Genomic DNA, 23,820 nt, shown 5'->3' on the forward strand with positions numbered 1-23,820 from the left:
TTCATAATGTAAAATAAAATTGACATATTAATATACCAAATAATGCAAATGTGTCACAGACTGGCCAGGGAATTCTTTAGCTATGGAGTTGTGAATGCGCTTTTCAGCGGATTACGTGAGAGCAGTTTGCCTGGGTAAATGACTTTGAAAATTGTCCTCGACTTATATGTCTAACATATTTACATGCATAGTCAGTAGTTTATTAACATATTCCTAATCTGGTTTGATTTACTAATGCAGAACTTTAAAAGCAACCCAAGTTTTCATAGGTCTGTTGTACTAAAACTTGAGAGACACAATGAGATTTGTGCATTGCTTTGGGCCCTGTTTTAATCACTTCTCCTTTTTTTTTTAGTTTCAGATGTGAAGGTGCCCCTACTTCCATCCCACAAGCGAACGGACATCACTGTTTTCAAGCCACTTGTCGATCTTGACACTCAGCCAGTCCTCTTTATTCCAGATGTGCACTTTTCCAACCTGCAGCGCACAGCTCATGTAGGTGGTGCCTCCATTGTTCAGAGCATTCCCGGTGTGTTTGTTTGTGTGTGTGCGCGCATGTGCAATGATATTATTGTGTACCAGTGGGAGGAATTACATTTCTACAGACTACACATCTCCCCTAGCAGGATCTCGGCGAGCTTCAGACTGAACTTCAGAAACAAACATGCCACTGCCCCTGACTTGCACCACTCGTGACACTTTTCAAGTGATTTTATTGGTATTGTGGTGCCGAGGTCAGGTAGCTGGCTTGTTGGTCCTGGATAAGACTTAATTCCTCGCAGGTTCTATTGGTGTGCACATGTTATAAAATCCGATGATCGCCCGCAACTCGCACGTGGGGGGGGGGGGGGGATTTTAGCAAAATACATACAGCGACGCAATCGCCCCCCCCCCCTCCCCAGTTCCCTCCCAGTCTGCTCCTTAATTGGAGGGAAGTTTGCTATCCTTACCCCTACCCTTCCTGCCCCTTTCCTTCCCAACCCCTAACCTAACCCTACCTATCCCTAATTTTTTTATTTTAATACTTATTGTTCCCCAGGAACAGAAGTATTCTCCATGTTCTGGCTGGCTTCCGGCACGCACTTCCCCAAGTCAGCGGCTAATGGCACTGGAACCAGCCCACCCCCTGGTCCATCCCTTTTGCAGGGCCTGACACTTTGGCGTATAACAGGGGTTATGTGCGTGGTCGGGCCCGTTTCTTACGTTTGTGGCCCTTTTAAAACCAGGTCGTAAATGCACAGTAGAATCTTTATGGGTAGAAATCCCATGTATGTTGGGGAAGAGTATAGCGATAGGAGTATATGCCCATTCACCTGGCTAAAATAAGATGAACATTGAAATACTAAGAGAAATAAGGAAAGCTAAACAATTTGGCAGTGCAGTAATAATAAGAGATTTCAATTACCCCAATATTGACTGGGTAAATGTAACATCAGGATATGCTAGAGAGGTAACGTTCTTGGATGAAATAACTGACTGCTTCATTAAGCAATTGGTTTAGGAACCAACAAGAAAGGGAGCAATTTTAGATCTAATTCTTAGTGGAACACAGAATTTGGTGAAAGAGGTAGTGGTGGTGGGGACACTTGGCAATAGAGATCATCATAACATGATCAAATTTGAATTAATGATTGGAAGGGGGACAATAAGTAAATCTATAGCACTGGTACTAAACTTTCAAAAGGGAGACTTTGAGAAAATGAGGAAGATAGAAAAAACCTGAAAGGTGAATCTTCAAAGGCTAAGAGTGTACAATAGGCATAGACATTGTTTAAAAACACCATCTTAGAAGCATAGTCCAGATGTGTTCCATGCATTAAGAAAGGTGGAAGGAAGGCTAAATGACTGCCGGCTTTGTTAAGAGGTAAAGTGAAAGAGGCTATTTTAGCCAAAAAAAACTTCCTTCAAAAATTGGAAGAAGGATCCATCTGAAGAAAATAGGAAAAAGCATAAGCATTGGCAAGTTAAATGTAAAACATTGATAAGACAAGCTAAGAGAGAATTTAAGAAGAAGCTGGCAGTAGAGGGAAAAACTCATAATAAAAACTTTTAAAAATATATCTGAAGCAGGAAGCCTGCAAGGGAGTCATTTGGACTGTTAGATGATCAAGAGATTAAAGGGGCACTTAGGGAAGATAAGGCCATCGCAGAAAGACTAAATGAATTCTTTCCAACCATGTTTACTAATGAAGATGTTGTAGAGATAGCTGTTTTAGAGATGGTTTTCAAGGGTGATGATTCAGATAAACTGAACCAAATCACAGTGAACCTGGAAGATGTAGTAGGCCAGATTGTCAAACTGAAGAGCAGCAAATTGCCCAGACCAGATGGTATACACCCCAGGGTTTGAAAGAACTAAAAAATGAAATGTCAAATCTATTACTAATAATTTGTAACCTATCATTAAAATTGCCCATTGTACCTAAAGACTGGAAGGTGGTCAATGTAACCCTGATATTTAAAAAGGGCTCCAGGGGTGATCCGGTAAACTATAGACTGGTGAGCCTGACTTCAGTGCTGTGAAAAATCATAGAAATTATTCTAAAGAAGAAAATCACAGAACATGGTTTAATGGAACACAGCCAGCATAGATTTACCCAAGGGAAGTCTTGCCTTATAAATCATCTGCATTTTTCGAAGTCGTTAATAAACGTGTATAAAGGTGAGCCAATAGATGTAGTATATTTGGATTTTCAGAAGTTTATTTTTTTAATTTAATTTTTAATTTATCAATTTTACAAAATAAATACAAGGAACTTCTTTGCAAATGAAACAAGGAAATAAAATATATCTCACAGCAACAATTTACATACATTCATTCATGTATATAACACTATCTTTATAAATCCAGCTATTATTTCTCATAAATTCATTGGAAATATGGGGGGAAGGAAAAAGAAAATCAGAGGAGTATAAAAGCAACATATTATAAATTTAACATTATTGCCTGTCGCGCCGTATCATTACTTATTAAATCCCTCGTATTTGCAGCTTTATGCCCTCCCATTTAGGAACTGTCTCAGTTGCTCTGGCAAGAAGAAAATATATGTATTTCCAGATAATTTAAATATTCATTTGCATGGCTACCTAAGTAGGAAGCTCGCGCCCTTAGCCAAAGCTTCGGGCCGCATCGACAAGAAACATTTCCTGCGTTGTTGAGTGGTTCTTGAAAGGTCTGGGTAGACCCGTACCACTCCTCCCATAAAGGAAACATTTAAATTCTTGAAATAAGCTTTCATCAACTGACTCATATCATACTCAGTGAAAAAAGAAATGAAGAGAACTGCATGTTCTGTGACTTCCAAGTAATCTGTTAGATTTGCAAATTCATCCCCAACTCCCAATGTCTGGGGATGTCTGGGAGGGACTCTTTCTTGTTGGTAAAAATAAAAGTTTTTTAACCGATGGAACCAATTCCATAGGAATTTTTAGAGTCTCAGTCACAAATCTTTTGAAAGTCACCAGTGGAGGTTCCCCCATAATCTTCGGAAAATTTAGCATTCTCACATTCAAATGTCTCAGGTAATTTTCTATCAACTCAAGTCTCCTCAAAGACGTTATACGATCCTTCATGAAAATGCATTTGTATCTTGAACTCCTTTAATATCATCAGACAAAACTTGTATAGTGTTAGCATGATCTTGTAGCAACTTTGAATGTTCCTTTTCTACTGAGTCCAATCTTTTTTCAAATTTTCCCAGTAATCGGGACTGTGCGCTAAATGATTGGGCCATTCCTGCCATTAAGTCCCATTATTATTACCGCTGGTTTCACAATCTCCAGGGGAGCCAAGATGTTCTCTCCTATCTCCTCCAAACGCGGTCTTTCTCCTGTTGTTTCCAGAGATTCGACTCCTGTCCTCAAACCTCCCCTCTCAGGAGTCTCACGACCAGCAGTCTGAAGGGCTGGGTCCGTTCCAGCTGCCGTTTGGTCGGTAGGTCCACCATGCTGTGTCTGCCCGTTGACGCTTTCGTCTAGAAGCACAGCCATGCTGACTTCTCGGAGGGGAGAGCTACTCAGCGGCTCTCGGGGATCAGGTGGGCTTAAGGTCACTTCACTCGGCGAAAACGTAGCTCCTCTCTGCGTTTCGTCTACGGGGCTAGAAGCCCCTCATACCGGAGCCAGGAACCGCATACTGGGTGATATATCTCTGCCCGGCAGGTCCAAGTGAGTCTGGTGGAAAGACCATCACTTTCCCTTTTTTTTTGTGCGGCATTTTCGCTGAAAAAGTGAAGAAGTAACAAGTATAGAGGAAACCGAAATGCAGAGCAGGAACAGTTAGCCATCTTGGACTCCTCCCCAGCTTTCAGAAGTATTTTGACAAAGTTCCCTATGAGAGACTCCTAAGAAAATTAAAAAGTCATAGGATAGAAAGAAATATGCTTTTGTGGATTGCAAATTGTTTAAAAGACAGGAAACTGAGTGTAGGTTTAAATGGTCAGTTTTCTCAATGGAGAGAGGTAAACAGTGGAGTGTCTCAGGGATTTATACTTGGTCACGTGCTTTTTAATATATTTATAAATGATCTGGAAAGGGGTACTACAAGTGAGGTGATCAGATTTGTAGATGACATGATATTATTCAGAGTAGTTAAATCATAAGCGGCTTGTGATAAATTGCAGGAGGACCTTGCAAACCTGAAAGATTGGACGTCCAAATGGCAGATGAAATTTAACGTGGACAATTGGAAGGTGATGCATACAGGGAAAAATAACCCATGCTGTAGTTACACAATGTTAGGTTTCATGTTAGGAGTTACCACCCAGAAAAAAGATCTAGGTGTCATAGTGGACAATACATTGAAATCGTCAACGCACTTTGCTGCGGCAGTCAAAAAACCAAACAGAACATTAGGAATTATTAGGAAGGGAATGGTGAATAAAACAGAAAATGTCATAATGCCTCTGTTTTGCTCCATAGTGAGACTGTACCTTGAGTACTGTACATAATTCTGGTTGCTGCATCTAAAAAAAGATATAATTGCACTGGTGAAGGTACAGAGAAGGGCAACCAAAATGATAAAGGGGATAGAACAACTCCCCTCTGAGGAATGGCTAAAGAGGTTAGGGCTGTTCAGCTTGAAAAAGAGACGGCTGAGGGGAGATATGATAGAGTTCTATAAAATCATGAGAAGTCTAGAGCGGGTAAATATGAATTGGTTATTTACTCTTTCAGATAATAGAAGAACTAGTGGGCACTCCATGAAGTTAGAAGGTAGCATATTTAAAACAAATCAGAGAAAATTCTTTTTCACTCAATGCACAATTAAGCCCTGGAATTTGTTGCCAGAGGATATGGTTAGTGCAGTTAGTGTAGCTGGGTTTAAAAAAAGTTTGGATAAGTTCTTGGAGGAGAAGTCCAATAACTAACTGCTATTAATCAAGCTGACTTAGGGAATAGCCACTGCTATTACTGGCATTAGTAGAATGGGAACCACTTAATGTTTGGGTACTTGCCAGGTACGTGTAACCTGGATTAGTCACTGGTGGAAACAGGATGCTTGGCTTAATGGACCCTTGGTCTGACCCAGTATGGCAACCTCTTATGTTCTGATGTGCTAATGAATCCTTGCACTTTGGACGGATTAACTCGGGGGATTTAGAGATGCAGAGCCTGCCCTTCCTCCCTTTAGTGTTGGCCTTTACAGTGGGGCAGATTTTCAAAGGGGTACGCGTGTAAGATACGCGCGTACCCCCCGAAAACCTGCCCCAAGCTCCCCCTGCACGCGCCGAGCCTATGTTGCATAGGCTGCCGGCGTGCGCAAAGCCCCGGGACGTGCGTAAGTCCTGGGGCTTTCCTGGGGGGCGTGTCGCGGCCGGCGAGTCATCGGGGGCATTCTGGGGGTGTGGCCGCGGCCTCCGGACTGAACCATGGCGTGCCGGGCAGGCGTAACTTTCGCGATAAAGGTAGGGGGGATTAGTTAGGGCCGGGGGGCGAGTTAGTTAGGGGAAGGGAGGGGAAGGTGCGGAGGGGGGTGGAAGGAAAGTTCCCTCCGAGGCCGCTCCGATTTCGGAGCGGCCTTGGAGGGAACAGAGGCAGGTTGCGCGGCTTGGCGCGCACAGGCTGCCAATTTTGCGCAGCCTTGCACGCGCCGACCCCGGATTTTAAAAGATACGCGCGGCTATGCACATATCTATTAAAATCCGGCGTACTTTTATAAAATCTACCCCAGTGTGCGCACTCTACTTCTAATTAGCTTTGTGAATTGGCTACGAACAGCAGTTTTTAGCACACCATCCAGTTACTTGATCCTTATTCGTTCTGACAAAATAATTTAATATGGAGTTCCCAAGAGCCCTCAGGAAACCCCTCTAGCACAATACTGCATTTTTGTCTTGAAGGAATGTCTCTTTCATTGTATGGTATCTCTACGTGTTGAGATCTCACAAAATCTAGTGCTCAAATGTGAACAAAACCCTTAACAGCAAAATTACTATGGGGGTCATTTTTAACATAAAAGTTATCCAACAAATATGTGCATATGATGCACCAATTTTCAAAGTGGACTTGAGTGCATAAATCCGCTTTGAAAATTATCCTGGCAAAATCATGTATGCATAGTTATCCCTGCTCTTTGGTGCACACAATTTTATCAAGAGAATTTATGTGCATATTTTTTTAAATCAAAAATTATGGGGCAGATTTTCAAAGCCCTGTGCGCATAAATCCTGCCAGATTTACGCGCGCAGGGGACTTGTGCGCCGGTGCGCCTATGTTGCATAGGCCACTGGCGCGCGCAAAGCCTCGGGACATCCATAAGACCCGGGGCTTTGCTTGGGGGGGCATGTCAGGGGCGTGTCGGGGGCGGCGTGGCATTCGGGGGCGCTCCGGGGGTGGGGCCGTGGGTGTGATGCCAGCCCGAGGCGTGGCCGAGGCCTCCGAACCAGCCCCCGGGCCGGGGAATGGCGCGCCAGCAGCTGGCCAGCGCGTGCAAGTTACACCTGCCTCAGGCAGGCGTAATTTTCTGAACAAAGGTGGGGGGGATTTAATTAGGGCTGGGGGTGGATTAGGTAGGGGAAGGGAGGGGAAGGTGGGAGGGGGGCTGGAAAAAAGTTCCCTCCGAGGCCGCTCCAATTTCGGAGTGGCCTCGGAGGGAACAAGGCAGGCTGCTTGGCTTGGCGCGCACAGGTTGCACAATTGTGCATCCCCCTGCGCACACCGACCCTGGATTTTATAACATGCGCGCGGCAGCACGCGCATGTTATAAAATCGGGCGTAGATTTGTTTGCACCGGGTTGCGCGAACAAATCTACGCATGCGCATAACTTTAAAAACCTACCCCTATGTGTGTAAGTCCCAACCCTGCCCAGACTCCATTCCAGGGACGTCTCTCCTCTCTGCGCATAAAAGTAATTTAGGCGTGCATTGATTGCACAATTTTCTGAAGGGCCATTTCTATGGCTAAAGCACGTCTTGCAGAAGTCCCTTTGAAAACTTCCCACCCTATGTTTTGAGTATTTGTTTAAAATTTGGCTTTGGATGTCATTCATTTGATCTCTTTTTCTGGAGTCTTTCCATCCGTCATTCATTGCCCATGTGTCACACTGTATTCCTATTTTATGTATTTGTATTTATTAAAATTTCTATACCGGTATTTGGTAGAACCATCATATCGGTTTACATAATGTCATAATCCAGTTAAAAAGCTTTAATAACTGAAGTTTTTCACCCCAATGTCTGTCTCCCTCACAGCATACTGGCAAGTGTGATTGTTATAGGGCATCCTGCTCTCTTGTTGCATACTCCCAAAGCAAAAATAAGCCCAGGCGCACCTCACACAATTAGATTCAACAAATCCTTTACGTTATGGGGACCAGCATTTCAGCTCTGGAAATAGCTGAGGTGTGCCTGGAGTCTTTTCATGTTTTTGGATTCATGCTGACGATTTGGGAGCTTTGCCAGCTTTCACTCTAGAGCGCCCTGTTAATTGTTGTTATTTTAAGATAATATTTTTGCGCCTTGTGTCACTGGCATTTTTCTGATCCATTCATATTCATATTCATACTGTATCTGTATCAGTGAATTGCGCACAGTCAGCTTGTGTTTTCTTACACTGTAGTGTGCTGATTCCTAAATGTGAAATGTATTTCTTTTTCTTCCCCCAAAAAAGATTCTTTCCATTGCACCAGAGGATCTGGAGGATGAAGGGTAAGATACTGGTTTGAAACCGATTTTTATTTCCAACCAAATTTTTATGATGTCCTGCTGAGCTCCTTCTGATGTTTTTATTTTCAGATTTTTTTTTATAGGTGTTCTTGCCCATTTTGCTAGCCTTCCTGCATTTCTGTAGGTTACCTGCTTTTTGCAGCTGGTAGCAGGAGATTTTTTACTAAATATACGAAGTAGCTAAAAACAAGTGACTAGGAATAAGTGTATGGCCCAGCTATGCTTTTTGGGAGGAAGCAATGCTTTTTGCATGACTGTGCAGTTGAGTCTGTTGATCAAAGTGCATTAAATACACATTAGCAACACAATTAACACATGGCTCGCAAAAGGGTATGAAGCCTATATGGGTCAATTTTCTTATCTACCCACATAGATGCAAAGTTTGTGGGTACTTTTACCCAAAGACTTTGCATCAGTCTTCAGAGGGAAAATACAGCGTGTTCACCCTTCGAAAATTGCCCTGCAGATAATGTTTTCCGAGAAAAAAAAAACCATACATACTGGTCAATTTTCAAAGGCTTGCACACTTAAAAAAAAACGTGAAATACGCACATGACTCGGACCCATGCATGCTGTGCGGATTTTTAAAAGGCTCGCCGCCAGGGGCAAATATCCTGGTACGTGCATAAAAAGGTTTTCTGAAAAAGGGGCATGGATATGGTGTTGGCGGGGCATGGGCGGGCCACATTTGTAGCTTGAATCCAGCGCACAAGTATTTACGCACACAAGTGCGCGCCGGGGTCCCCTACCGTTTACTCCTGCTATGGACAGCATGTAAGACATGTAACAAAATTTGCTAGCTAGTGGGGTTTGAAGGGTTGGGGTAAAAAGGTGAAAGGGAGGCAAGTTAGCTAGGGAGTTTAGGAAGTTCTCTCCTTTACTGGGACGAACTGGTAGTGAACTGGGAAAAAGGCCTATTGCGTCGCCGCACATACCTAATAAAATTCCCCCCACTTACGCACTTGAGATGTCATTTGCGTGCACATGCGTGCGTCGGTATAAATTTGTGTGCACATATATGCGCGAATAGCCAATTTTATAATATGTGCGTATATACGCGTGCATATTATAAAATTGGCATGTCAACATATGTGCTCCAGCAAACGCGCGCGGGTCTTAAAGTTTACTTCATAGTTTTGAAAATGCAAACTGCATATGTTTTCCCAGACCTAACGCCACCTCTGCACGTTGTGTTAGGGTAGTGGACCCTTGGGCCGGCTGAGACTGCAGGTGTTGCACTGTGGGGGCCCACAGTGGGCGTCACAGCTGGGAGGCGGCGCTGAAGAGGTGTTCCGAAGAAGGCTTCACCACTGGAAGCCCAAGGTCCCCCCAGGAGGAGCCCGTAGGGATCCAGGCCTCTTGAACTTAGGTGTGACCCTATGCGACCAAGGATCAAGGAAGCGGCCAAAGAGATGGTTGATGGGAGTGATTGAAAAAGTGATTGAGCCCAGGAGGCCAGAAGAGTCTTCACCCTTGGAAGCCCGCAGCTCCCCCAGGAGGAGCCCGTGAGAGCCCAAACTGCTGGGACTTAGGAGAATCCTCCAGGCAAGCAAGAACTGGATACCTGTAGACGACGAGGAAGCTGAAGTCGGAGTCAATGGATGAAGCAGGATCAGAAGCCAGAAGTCAGAAGTCCGAAGCCAAAACAGGAGCGGAAGCTGAAGTCGGAGTCAATTGGCGAAGCAGGGTCAGAAGCCAGAAGTCAGAAGTCCGAAGCCAAAACCAGGGTCGGAAGCTGAAGTCAGAGTCAATGGACGAAGCAGGGTCAGAAGACAGAAGTCCGAAGCCAAAGATAGACGGGAGTCCTGGGACAGCAACTAGCAACTCCGAAGAGCGAACCTCGTTGCAAGGCAGGGGAGGAGTCACGCTGTAGGGTTTAAGTAGGCCTGCAGCATCTGACGTCATTGGGAGGCATTCCTTGTCGTTTCCCGCCCTGGCCCCTTTAAGTCCCGAGCCCCTGCACGTGCGCCTAGGGGGCGGGGCCAGACATGAGGGATCGCCGGCATCTCCCTCGCGGAGAGAGCACCGCAGCTGAGACCAGGGCAGGCCTTGTCGGCATTGCGGCGGCCCGGGCCAGCCTCGAGGTGAGTGGAGGACCTGGGGCACAGCATGGGGCCATAACACGTTGGGGCAGATTTTTAATCCTACACACGCGTACTACCCGGCGCGCACAAATGTACACCTGATTTTATAACATGTGCGCGCTATAAAATCCAGGGTCAGCGTGCACAAGGGGGTGCATACTTGTGCACCTTGCACATGCCGAGCCCTAGGGGAGCCCTGATGGCTTTCCCCGTTCCCTCCTTCCCGGCCTTGAAGGGAACTTTTCTTTCACTCCCCCCACCTTCCTCTCCCTTCCCCTATCTAACCCACCCCCCAGCCCTACCTAAATCCTCCCCCCCCATCTTATTTTATTTTTTATGCCTGCCTTTTGCAGGCGTATCTTGCGCACGCCGGCTAGCTGCCGGCGCGCCAACCTCCGGCACAGCCGCTGTGCCAGAGGCTTCGGTCCCGCCCCCGGACCGCCCCGGATCAGCACCACACCCATGACGCCGCCCCCTTCCTGCCCCTTTTTCAAAGCCCCGGGAAATACGCGAGTCCCGGGGCTTGCGTGTGCCGCCGAGCCTATGCAAAATACACTCGGCGTGCAAGGGGCAGGTTTTTGGGGTTACATGCGTATGTTACGCTTGTAACCCTTTGAAAATCTACCACAATGTGGGTAAAAGTACACATGTATTAAAATGTACGTGTTATTGTGCAAATTTAACCTCCCTCCAAAAAAAATGAACTACCCCTCCATTAATGCCTGCATTTATACATAGAAACACATTAACGCAAAATGCATTGCATCTGAATGAGCTGGCTAGCATATATTGCATATTAATCAGCTCATTTAAATCAGTGCAAAAATCCATTTTAACTGGAAAATTATGCATTATCATTAACCATCATCATCATCAACTTTTATTTAAGACTGCCTTTTCATTACAAAAAAATGCTCAAGGTAACATAAAAATCAATGCAAACTATAACAATTCTTAACCCAAGATTTCCTGACATAAATATTTGGCCCATCACAATTTATATACATACCCAACTCCTGCAAGCTACAAATGAGTACCCGCCATAGCTCAACTTAAGATAGACAGTAATCTTCTATATAAATAAAAATGTAAATGTTCATTTGTTCAAAATCTTTAATCTCCGAAAGTTCTTCACCGATTGCTTTGAAATTTTGACACAACGTTGCATTCGAATACACTTATGGACATGCATGTGAACCCTTTTTAAAATATATGGAATTCAAGCACAGGCCACATATACGCGTATGTGGCCCTTTTTGCACGAATATCTTTTAAAATTCACCTTTATTACAGACCCCTAAATTTACACACCTGATTACTGCACTGAAGCACCACATTAGCAACATACACAATTCCTAGCTGTGCATGTGAAGAAAAAAAATAATAGACAATTTACACACACATTCTGATAACATGTAAAACAAATGCAAAAAAGAATTGCCAGTATGGCAAATTTTTTTTGCACACTTGCTACTGTATTATTGAAGTACTTCACTGTAGACAAATTAATTTAAAAAATTTTAAGATGAATTTTAAAAGCCCAACACGCTCCAAAACTGGGAGATATGCGAATATGTCTGGCCGGCACATGCCAAGTGGATTTTAAAAGCCGTCGAGAATGCCCAAATGAAATGTTCCAAAAAAGGGGTGGGGTGTGGTCTGGGCAGGGCAGGGCATGGGTGTTCAACTTCAAATTAGTGCATAAATACTTAAGAGCACAGGCGCGCACTGGGGTCCCCTGCTATGGAGGACATGTTAGTAATAAAGATAATAAATAGATATATTGGCAGGGTTTTTAGGGTCGAAGCTAATAGGGGAAAAGGGAGGCTTTTAAACTAGGGGGGCTCAGAAGTCCTATCCCTTACCTGAGTGAACTGGGAAAACTGGTAATGGCGTTGGCATGCGTGTCTATTAAAACGCCCCCACTTACATGATAGAAGCAGCATTGGCGCACATAGGCACGCGTCCACTAAAATTACGCGTACATGTGCACCCATTCAGGGTTCAAAGATGAAGAAATTGTTACAGGAAATCCAAAACAGAATTAAAAATAATAAACCTTCTGTTTTCCTCATTTTAAAAAAAAAACTAAAACTCTGAATTATTAGTGACATATGCCTTATCACTTGCAGGTCGGGGATGAAAAGAGTGCCCTATGTAACCGAAGATGAATTTATGTCTCCTCCCAATAAGCTGACCAGAGTCGAAGAGCCGAAAAGAGGTACTTCACTTTGGCTTCATATGATGAAGTGAAGGCAGATAACAGCAAGGCCCATCCTAACCACTAGGGATGTGCATTCGTTTTTCACGAATTAGACAATGTGATATTGTCTAATTCTTCATGGTTCGGTAGCGCCGATATATGAAGCGATTTTTGCCGAAAGTTTGGAAAAATGTGTATTTTATGTTAGTGTGCACTAACAGAGTTACTGCGCACTGCATATCTCTTAGTGCGCAGTACTACCAATTAGTGCACACTCTTTTTCTAGCTAACGAACTCCTCTGAATTGATACTTTAAAATTTTTAAGTTGCATTTTTTAGTGGGCACTAACATTAGTTACAACGCACTACTACATACTTAGTGCGCTGTAAGTTCTATTAAGGCGCACTAACGGGCCTTAATGCGCATTAACGTCTAGCTAGTGTGCATTATGTCATTCGGTGTACTGCGCATTCATGCTGTGCACTAACCGAGGTGAGGTTTAGGTAGTAGTGTGGGGTTAAGGGACACTTTGACATGCAGAGTGAGACGTACGAACAGAACAGTGCACTCTTGTTTGATGTCTTTCGGAGTGTGGAAACTCACATGAGGCTGATGAGATTTGTACAATGTTCTCTCAACCTAGCTTGATGGGTAACATCAAGCTAGGTTGAGAGAACATTGTACAAATCTCATCATTGTGTGAGTTTCCACACTCCAAATGTCATCAAATCTTCAAAAGAGTGCACTGTTCTGTTCGTACGTCTCACTCTGTTTGTCAAAGTGGCCCCTAACCCCTACACTACTACCTAAACCTCACCTCGAGTTACTAGGCGGGCCTCCTATAATAGCATAAATAGTTAACTACTACAAGGGCCTCTCTCTCTCTCTCTCACACCCAGAACAGCATGTGCATTATGGGCATATCACTATTTTCGTATGCGAAAACACCTTATTGCGAGTTGGAAAATGACCCAATATGATAGATAAAAGGTCTCCAGGCTTCAAATATGTGGAAGAATGACTCCGCAGGTATAGTGACAGATTGCCGTTAAAATTGCCAGACTGCATGAAGTGAAAAGAAGATCAACTTCAGGGAGCTATGCATCCTCACCAAGGCGCTCTGCACACTCCTCCACAGACCCAAAAAAGTACCATCAGGTAAAACAAAAAAGAGTCTCGTCAGTGGAACTAGGTGCAGCCTCATCGAAGCGATCTAAAGCCAAGATTTCAAAGGCTGGTGCCCTGGAGACAAAATATAAAAGCGCCAAAACATTGCCTGCATCATTGGGTCTGCCAAAAACGATGCCTCTAGCTCTGGTCTCAGAGTCGCTTAAGAAAGCGTCAAAACCCCAGATGCAGTATGCACCAAGAAGTGAAGCGCCACATGGGGATGCATCATGATGCAATGCGCCGGCTGCCAACGCACCACGCCACGACACACATTGCACTGAAACTCCATAGGCCTGATGCATCTCGCAGTGAAACTCCACGACGCAATGCACCTCGCAATGAAATTTCACGACACGAAGCTCCTCGCACTGATGCAACATATAACAAAGTGCCTGGGAGTGCAACACTACAGCATGAATTGCCTCGGCCCGACGTACCATAAAAGCCACCTAGTGACAAAGCATAAAGACATGAAATTAGTCACTCTGATACATGATTTGTCTCCCAGGTGTCCTCTCATGAGGAAAAAAAAGAAGCAGCATAAACAGGTGGGACAGCCAGGTCCAAAACCACTTGAACCTACCACTTTCTCTACTCATGAACATCCGACTTCTATGGACATATCTCCATCTTGCAAATTATCAAGGGGATGTAGGCCACTACAGCCTTCAGACAAAGTTCACATTGAACCAATCTTGCAGACATTCTTGCAAGAACCATGGCCATCACCATGTAGACCTCCATCTCTAAGGTCTTCAGAGTTCTCCCAAAGCAACCTGGAAGTCTGCTCGAGTTTATCTGAATCTCACCCAGGAAGCAGAGACAACCATGCTTCCAAGAGGAATTATACCCATGTGAGAAGATACCAATAGAAGAACTATTACAGTGCCTGCTGCTTCACTCCCCGCCTTCGGATATCCATAGGGCAGCCATTGCTCCTCCAAGGATCTGTGGGCACCCCAGAGATTCACCGCCTCACTTCAAGGTTCCCCTGCCTACAGCTCTGTCAATGTCTCCAAATTCTAGGCCCAAACAGGCTTTGGACTAGATTACTTTAATTATAGCAGGCTGTTTTCTATATTGTACCCCCAGGTACAACCTCCCAATTTTGACCTTGGACAATATATAAACTGAGGGGAACCTCATCCCCTATCTCTACTAGGAGAACACAGCCCAGTGCCTTCAGTATTGGGCCAAGAATCTCCAGTTATAATCGATGCATCAAGTGTTCCTCCATCCCCACACTCAATTCACTCACCACCCTTGTCACCGTCATCATCTACTGGTCTACAATCAGACGAACCACAAGAACCTCCTGAGCACGCGTCCCCACCTGAAGACTTAACATACTCTAAGTTTGTTGAGAAGATAGGAAATACCTTAAAGGTACAGGTATGGAAAATGCCAGATCCACACAAGGATGTATTTGGCATTCTAAAGATCTTAGATATTCCATCAAAGCCATCAGCATTATCATCTCATGAGGTTCTAGATAAGTTCTTGCTAAAATCATGGGAGGCCCCATGAACTAATCTGCCAGTAGCTAGTAAACTTGATCTGAAATTTTGTCTAAAGGAATCCCAATGCTATGATATGGTTCAACTCCCACATACGTCAGTTGTGGTAGAATCCGCATTGAAAAAATCTAAGAAGTCCAGGCTTCATGCAAGCATGCCACCAGGAAAGGACAATAGAATCTTAGATGAATTCGGAAGAAATATTTTCCTGAGCTTCATGCTCACATTGCGCATTCAGCAGCATCAGTTTTACATGGTCCAGTATGTTTGAGTGTCTTCAGCAATTAAAACCCCTTGTCCTTTCAGAGACTGTCGAACAAATATCACCACAACATCTACAAGACCTAGAAGAGGAGATGAGACACTTGTTAAGATCAGTCTACAAGGCATTCAAGACAACCTTGTGAACATCAGCTATGTTTATTGCCGCTCGGCACACTGCATGGCTTAGAACGAGTGCAATAAGAGAGGATGTACATGACAAGTTGGCAAATCTCCCTTGTTTGGGGGGCAACTTATTTGGCGACAAACTAAAAGAAACTGTCATTCTGATTAAGGAACAAAATGTGGCAGTGCAGTCCCTGACATTGCTAACAGACCAACCACTGGCTTTCAGGAGATATTACTCCCAATATAAGAAACTGTACTTCCAGAAAAGGACCTACAAGCAGTACCCACAATACCGCTCAAGCACGTACCAACAGCTACGTTCCCCACAATTTCAGCCTTCACAAAGAGGGTGCAGCAGGACACAGGCCACAAAAACCAACAAGGTTTTTAGAATCATAGAAATCCAGAAGGCCACAGCAGCTACTTCAAGTCAGGGGCAGACTTTCATCATATCACACATCATGGGCCCATATAACTTCAGACCGCTGGTTTGAACATCATCCAATTCGGATACCACCGAAATTTCATCACCTCCCCAAATCTACTTCATCTAGCCCCACAAATTCGGGACCATTCTCAGATCACGCAGTTGCATCTGGAAGCAAAGAAGCTACTTGCACAAAATGCCATCCAACGTGTTCCACCAGCACTCATTTGCAAGGGATTCTATTCCCAATACTTTCTCATCCCAAAACAAACAGGGGATCTTCACCCAATCTTAGACCTCCACCCTCTCAACAAGATTTTGCAAAGAGAAAAATTCAAGATGGTAACCCTCAAATCCATTCTACAGCCAAACGATTGGATGTGCTACCTTGCCATCAAAGATGCATATGCTCACATTCCAATGCACCCTTCATGCTGGCAGTACCTATGTTTCCAGAGAGGAGAAGAGCACTACCAATACAAGGAGCTCCCCTTTGGACACTCATCTGCCTCGAGAGTCTTCACCAAATGCTTGGCAGTGGCTGTGGGCCATCTTCACCACAAAGGACGACTGGCTAATAGTGTCTCCGACAGAACAAACACTTCAGGAGGATCTGCAAACAACGATATGCTGCTTAGATGCCCTAGGCTTCATGATCAATTACAAAAAAATCAATCCTTCAGCCGTCTCATTCTATACAGTTTATTGGAGCAATGATAGACTCTATGTCCATGAGAACGTTTCTACCCAAGGACAGACAAGAATGTTTGAGACTGCTTGCTTTATAATTAAGGCACTGCACCAGAGCGAGGGTGCGCAAACTTCTCATCCCACTGGGGCATATGGCAGCAGCCATCCATGTAGTCTCATTAACAAGACTGCGCATGAGAAGATTACAGTGGAGCCTAAAGTCACAATGGTCACAATGGAATCAACAAATGTTGACCACAATAACAATTACAAACTCCATGAAGCAAGACTTAACTTGCTGGCTCAAGCTGAGAGTTTTAAGGGAGGAGGCACCTTTGAAATTACTCCTTCACCAGCAGACTCTTACCACAGATGCTTCTACCTGGGGCTAGGGGGCACACCTGCTGCACTATCAATCCCAGGGGCAATGGCCAACTGAAGAGGCAAATTACCTGAAGAGGAAAACAATAATGAGCCACATGGACAATCAAGTTGCCATGTTTTACATACACAAGCAATGAGGCTCAGATTCCATTATCCTTTGCAAAGAATCAATCCTAATATGGGATTGGGTGACTGAATGTTCCATCACTCTTCAAGCGACCTTCTTGCTGGGTATAGCAAAAGTGCACATGAACAGACTTCGCAGAATATTTCACCCTCACGAATGGGAACTAAACCAAGACGTGGCCGACAATATATTTGCCCATTGGGGCCATCCTCAAATTAATCTATTTGCAACAGAACACAACACAAAACTGAAAAGGTTCTGCTCAAATCTACCCAGCCCAAGGAGAAATCGCAAGACACATTTCTCCTATCGTAGTCCACAGGACTACTGTACGCCTTTCCACCAATTCTGCTCATCGCTCGAACAGTACAGAAGTACATGCAGGACAAAGCAGAGATAATCCTCATAGTACCAGCTTGGCCGAGACAATCGTGGTACGCTTATCTGGTACAATTCTTCAATCAACAACCAAGGTAGAACCTCGCCCAAATCTGCTACTCAAGAAGAAGAGATGCTCCTCTACCCTCTTCTTCATTCTCTCCACCTAACAGCATGGAGATTGAATGCAAGGTCTTAACACAATTACTGCTCCCAGACCATATATAGAAGAGGTCCTCTCTTCCCGGAAGCCCTCAACCCATCATAACTATGTGTTAAAATGGGTACGTTACACAAATTGGTGCAGAATACATGCGGTAAACCTGCTCAGTTGCTCACCAGAGCTCTTGCTGGGCTACTTGTATAATTTATCCAGAACGGGACTGCAAACTTAGTCAAGGTTCACATCAGCGCCATTGCTGCATATCACCACAAGATTGACAATCTTTCCATAGCAGCATACCCACTGATGTCCCACTTCATAAAGGGGTTACTCCACTTGCATCCACCAGTTCAAAAACTAGCAACTCCATAGGACATCAACATAGTACTAACAGCACTGATGAAAGAGCCATTCAAACCAATGCAGACTATGCCAGTTTTTTAGTTTTTTAGATGGAAGGTCCTATTCAAAGTAGCAGTGGCCTCGGCCAGGAGAATCAGCAAGCTGCAAGCCCTAGTGCTTACTCCACAACAAAGTGGTACTTAGACCATATTCCAAATTCCTACTGAAGGTGGTAACATCTTATCATCTTAATGAATCGATCTTGCTCCCCACTTTCTTTCCACAACCACACCAGAATGAAAGAGAAAGACTGTTACACTCACTAGATTGTAAATGAGCTCTAGCATACTACAAAGAGAGAATGCAGAGCTACAGGCAAGATCAACAATTGTTTGTCTCTTTTGACCCCAATAAACTAGGCCTAGCAGTAACAAAGAGGACTTTGGCCAATTGGATAGCAAGCTGCATTCAATGCTGCTATAATAAGACCTCCCTGGTTCTCCAGGGAACAGTCAAGGCGTATCAAGTACAATCCACAGCAGCTTCCATTGCACATTTAAAGAATGTGCCCATTGCAGATATTTGTAAGGCTGCTACCTGGTCATCAGTTCACATGTTGACAGCCCACTATTGCATAGACAAACTATCAAACTCGGACAGTGCAGTAGGCAAAGCGGTGCTGAGTTCAGTAGAACACCTCTAGAGACTACCTCTAGAGTGGACGGCTTGCAAAAAAAAAAAAAAGGGGGTGGGGACAGGACAAGGAAAGATCAAGCTGTTATCCCTCATTCCATAAAACAACGCTTAGCTTGGGACTCCCCAAGATAGCATGGCTAATGCAAGCTGCTTATCGACAGAAAAAAGCAAGTTTGCTTACTGTAAACAGTGTTTTCCTTAGATAGTAGGATGCATTAGCCATGTGTACCCACCCACCTCCCTGGCAGTCTCTAAATTATTTCAATCTTTGATATCAACTGAGGAAGACTGAGAGGGAGGATCCGCAGGAACTGCCATGCATGAGCAGAGCATCACAGCTCTGCTACTTAGAGAAGATTCTGGACTGTGCACCGACAGGATGATGTCACCCAAGACAGCATCCTGCGATCTATGAAAAACACCATTTATGGTAAGCAGACTAGCTTTACCCTCAATTCCCCACATCTTAGGAACATCCATTCTTAATCCAGGCTTTTTGGAATTCAGATACCATTTTTGCCATCTGCACTGAGAGGCCATTCATTCCTCAGTCCGCACATGTGTGGCTCAAGTAATCCAAATAGCTGTATGGCGGATGGACGTTCGTCTCATCCTGGCAAATGGTACCGCATCAGTCTGTTTCTCTTTATTACCTGCAGCCACAGTATTTTGGAAAGAAGGAGATAAGTTTGTTTTCATGACTTAAAAGATCACAGGAATGCCTTGCATTTGAATTCTGGTTTTGCTGATTATACTTAGAACCATTACAAACACAGTGTTAGTGGTTCATATTCCCTCCATTATCACAAGCAGTAACACACGTGACCCGATTAGATCAGTGGTTTTCCAACCAGCCCTTGGGAGCCCTTTCATTGGTCGGCTCTTTAGGCTGTCCATGAGGAATTTGCATAAGATTATATTTGCGTACCCTTGATCAAATAAGCAGATTGATGTATGCAGGAACATGTCGTGCATATTCCTCATGATAGCAGTGAGTGGGGCTCTTGAGGGTTGGATTGAGAATTGCTGAATTTCATTTTAGTGTGGGTATGTGTGTGTGTGATCTGCATCTGTATGTTATATTAAACCAATTTCATTCATGACTGCAAGGAAATTTTAAAAATGATTTTGTCAGAAAAGTTAATGTGCGCCTTCAAAAAGCGCTATAAGGAAAGCCTAGCAAACGCTGAGGTAGATTTTAAAAACATGCGCACGCGCGTACTTTTGTTCGCGCACCAGGCACGAACAAAAGTACGCTGGATTTTATAAGATACACGCGTAGCCGCACGTATCTTATAAAATCCGGGGTCGGCGCGCGCAAGGGGGTGCACATTTGTGCAACTTGCGCACGCCGAGCTCTGCGCGCGCTGCCCATTCCCTCCGAGGCCGCTCCGCACCTACCCCCCCGCACCTTCCCTTCCCCTACCTAAACCCCCCCCCCCCCCCGGCCCTATCTAGACCCCCCCCCTACCTTTATCGGAGAAGTTACTACTGCCTCCGGGCAGTAGTAGCTTACGCGCTCCGGCACGGCATGCCCCGACACAGGCTGCTGTGTCGGGGCGCCCCCTGGCCACGCCCCCGGCCACCCCTTTTTGCAAGCCCCGGGACTTACGCGCGTCCCGGGGCTTGCGCCCGCCGCCGAGCCTATGCAAAATAGGCTCGGCGCGCGCAGAGGGGGTTTGGGGTAGGTTTTCGGGGGTACGCGCGTATCTTACGCGCGTACCCCTTTGAAAATCTACCCCAAAATGAATAAGTTTTTACAAAATAAGTATTAGTACTTTCCTTGAAATCCAAATAAGTGGATTGTGTGAGATTGTGTGTTTACCAAGAAATGAATGAGGCAAGTGATTCTGTGAAGCTAAACATGCAAGGAGAGGCAGTCTTGCCCTGCAGATCCTAATCTGTAGAACATTGAAATATGTTAATATCAGTGTTTTATAATAAAGTTTTGGGGATGGGATATTAAACAGTGCTTTGGAGAAAATATGCCTCAAAACCCAAAGTGGAATAGTTCACTGAGGTTCTTGTGCTCACAGCAACTTAATACATTAAAAACAAAACAAAACAAATTGAGGATGTTCTAGCAGATGAAGCCATTTGGGAGTAAATAATCAAATAACTCATGTTGTTGTAAATCCCCTGGTTAGTTTTTACACATGGGATTTGTATCAGTAATCAAAGCAAAACTTTTCAGGTAGCTTCGCTTTGGTTATTGTCCCTAGAAAAATTACCCGCAGAGATTTGCGCCAGTTACATATGCAGGTAATTTTTCCATTGGAAACCATGCTCATAGTTTTTGGGGGGGTTTTGTTTAATTTTTATATTTATAAATTTTTACAAAATTACAAGAAATCTATCTTGATTGGAAATCAACAATTAGGTAAAACAAAAAAAACCCCATGTAATTCCAAAAGAGAAAAATATAACAATTATTAATTCTTGGCTTCAGTCTACAGCAAAATTAAATCATGTTTTCTCTTCCAACCAAACTCTGCCTTCAAACACCTCAAAATAATGTGGGCAAAATTACACACATCGCTGAATAATGCACATACTTTTCCCTGCATTGAGGATGGGCAGTAATCAGAACCCATTTCTTTGGATAAAACAGTGTTTTACCCGTGGAAATGGCTTTCATTATTGTCCTGATTGGTTGAATGCATTATTTATCTATTTATTTATTTATATGTGTGTTTATTTTTGTGTGTTTCAGAGTATTTCATGAATTGCCCTTCATTGGGTTTGAATGGTCTCCAGGTGTGGGTGTTTTACTGATTGCTATAGGAACTGCAAATTGCAACTTCACCATATGTCCGCTCAGTGTATCGTCATCTTGATATGACAGAGATGGTCTGCATTTTCTTTCAGTGCATATCTGCAACATTTCCATTGCACTGTAACTGCACTTACATCTGTGATATACCTCCCAGACACAGCAATATAGATTATGTTGGCAGATAAGGACCAAAAAGCCCACCTAGTCTACCTAGTTTATTTCCTGGTGAATGCCATAGAATTCAGTTGATCTCTGGCTTTCCCATCATGTCTTTGCAACTAGGGATCCTCTATGTTTATCTCAAACTTTATTGAAGTCCATTACTGTTTTAGCTTCCACTGCTTCCTCTGGAAATTCATTCTATGCCTTCAACACTTTTTCCATGAAGAAATACTTTCTGATATTGCTTCTGAGTCTTCCCCTTTGAAGTTTCATACTGTGACCTCTTGTTCTAGAACTTTCTTTCTGCTGAAAAAGCTTTGCCTGTTATGCATTATTTATTTCTCCTAGGACAAGCAGGATGGTAGTCCTCACATGTGGGTGACATCATCAAATGAAGCTTGGCACGGAAAATTATTCACGCGTCCATGTGGGGTTCCTCTTCAGATTCTTTTTTTCTGCAAAGTGTTTGCCTTGCAATAGTGGAGCTCTGCTCTTTCATTCGTTTTTTTCAAAGTCTTTCCATCATTTTTTCAGCAGTTTCTGCACTGGGTCCCTCTCCACCAGTTGGTGTCTTTCCTGCGGGGTAGTAGGTTGAATTTTTCTCTTGTTGCAGTTGATTCCCGGTGTATCATCAGTTCCTCAACCACAATTCCCCGATTCCGGCCTCGGGCCATCGGGGGTTGTGGGGCCATCGATGGCCTCGGGACTATCGGTGCCCTCGGTGTCCTCAGTGCCCAAACCGAAAGGCTTGGGCAGGGACCCACCACTTCGGCCCCCAGGGGAACTTAGTGAGGGGGAGCCCCCATATGATCCGTGGGGGGATGATAGCTCTGAGTCCTCGTCGGATGACTCAGGCAACCTTCTCTCAGAACCATCTCTGCTGGACGAGAGGCGTGAGCTCCCCCCGGGAAGACCTTTCCTTTGCAGGCTTTGTCCAAGCGATGGCGGAGGCCATCCCGTTTCAGCTCTTCACTGAGGAGGACGCAAGGTACAGAATGCTGGAAGTCCTTCAGTTTGTGGATGCCCCAAAGGAAACAGTGGTGGTCCCAGTCCATGACATTTTCAAGGAGCTACTCATCAGGATCTGGGAACACCCTGTGACCATTCCTCCGGTCAATCAGAAGGCTTGTGTGATTTATTTAATGTAACAAGCGTTGGGGATTGAGAGGCAAAACCTCCCGCATCAATCTGTTGTGGTGGAGTCTGCCCTCAAGAAAGCCAAGTGCTCCTGCATCCATACCTCTGCTCCTCCAGGTCGGAAGCATCGGACGTTGGACGCTCTGGGTAGGAAGGTCTACCAGGGCGCTATGCTCATTGCTTGCATTGCCTCCTACCAACTGTATATGACCCAGTACAACCAGAACTTGTGGAAGCAAGTCCAGGAACTGTCGGAGCGCCTGCCTCAACTGCAGCAGGATGCCTTTTTGGCAGTGGTACAGCAGGGTCTGGATGTGGGTAAACCCAAGGTGAGATCCACCTACAATGTTTTTGAGATGGCGGCCAAGGTGGCCGCAGCGGGCATCGATGCCTGAAAGATGGCCTGGTTCCGTGCCTTGGACCTTTGACTGGAGATCCAGGAGAAGCTGGCAGATCTGCCCTGCATGGGGGAGAATCTCTTTGGGGATAAGGTCAGGGATGCAGTGGCCCAGCTCCACCATGACTCTCTTCAGCACCTTTCCACCAGTACCTCTGACCCACTGTCCTCAGAAAATCCTCGTGACAGGGCTATAGAAGGTCCTTCTATCACCAGAGAAAATATTTCCCTCCTGCCTCGAGGGTATGCACACCACGTGCGGCTTCCTGGGGTCACTCCAGGCAGCAGAAGGCCTCCAGGACTCAGCCAGACCCCCAGCAGAGCCCCGCTACGGGGTTTTGACTGGGAGCAGGGGAGCATGAGCCAGACTGCTGTACCCTTGGCATCCTGCCCTCCAGTTGGGGGTAGGCTACGTCTTTTTGTGGAACACTGGCCGCACGTTACTTCGGACCAGTGGGTTCTCTCCATTGTTCGCCAAGGGTACAGGCTAAACTTCAGGGATGTCCCCGTGGACTCTCACCCATGTCCATCATGGGCCTCGTCCGCTCATCAGGAAATACTTTCAACAGAGCTCCTCGCCCTTCTAACGGCCAGAGCCATCAAGCCTGTT

At 44.9% G+C, this 23,820-nt stretch overlaps 1 protein-coding gene across 3 annotated transcripts in view; it reads left to right on the forward strand.

The window, feature by feature from the left end:
• GRHL1 (grainyhead like transcription factor 1) overlaps window positions 1-23,820 on the forward strand; it is a 188,159-nt gene that overhangs the window by 146,014 nt on the left and 18,325 nt on the right. For all 3 annotated transcript variants that reach the window (XM_029595854.1, XM_029595855.1, XM_029595857.1), the window contains exons 11-13: window positions 356-495; window positions 8,111-8,148; window positions 12,383-12,471. In XM_029595854.1, the coding sequence (XP_029451714.1) occupies window positions 356-495; window positions 8,111-8,148; window positions 12,383-12,471 (267 nt within the window). The remainder of the gene's footprint in view (window positions 1-355; window positions 496-8,110; window positions 8,149-12,382; window positions 12,472-23,820) is intronic.

The sequence above is a fragment of the Rhinatrema bivittatum genome, chromosome 3 (genome assembly GCF_901001135.1).
Source record: "Rhinatrema bivittatum chromosome 3, aRhiBiv1.1, whole genome shotgun sequence".
Lineage (NCBI taxonomy): Eukaryota > Metazoa > Chordata > Amphibia > Gymnophiona > Rhinatrematidae > Rhinatrema > Rhinatrema bivittatum.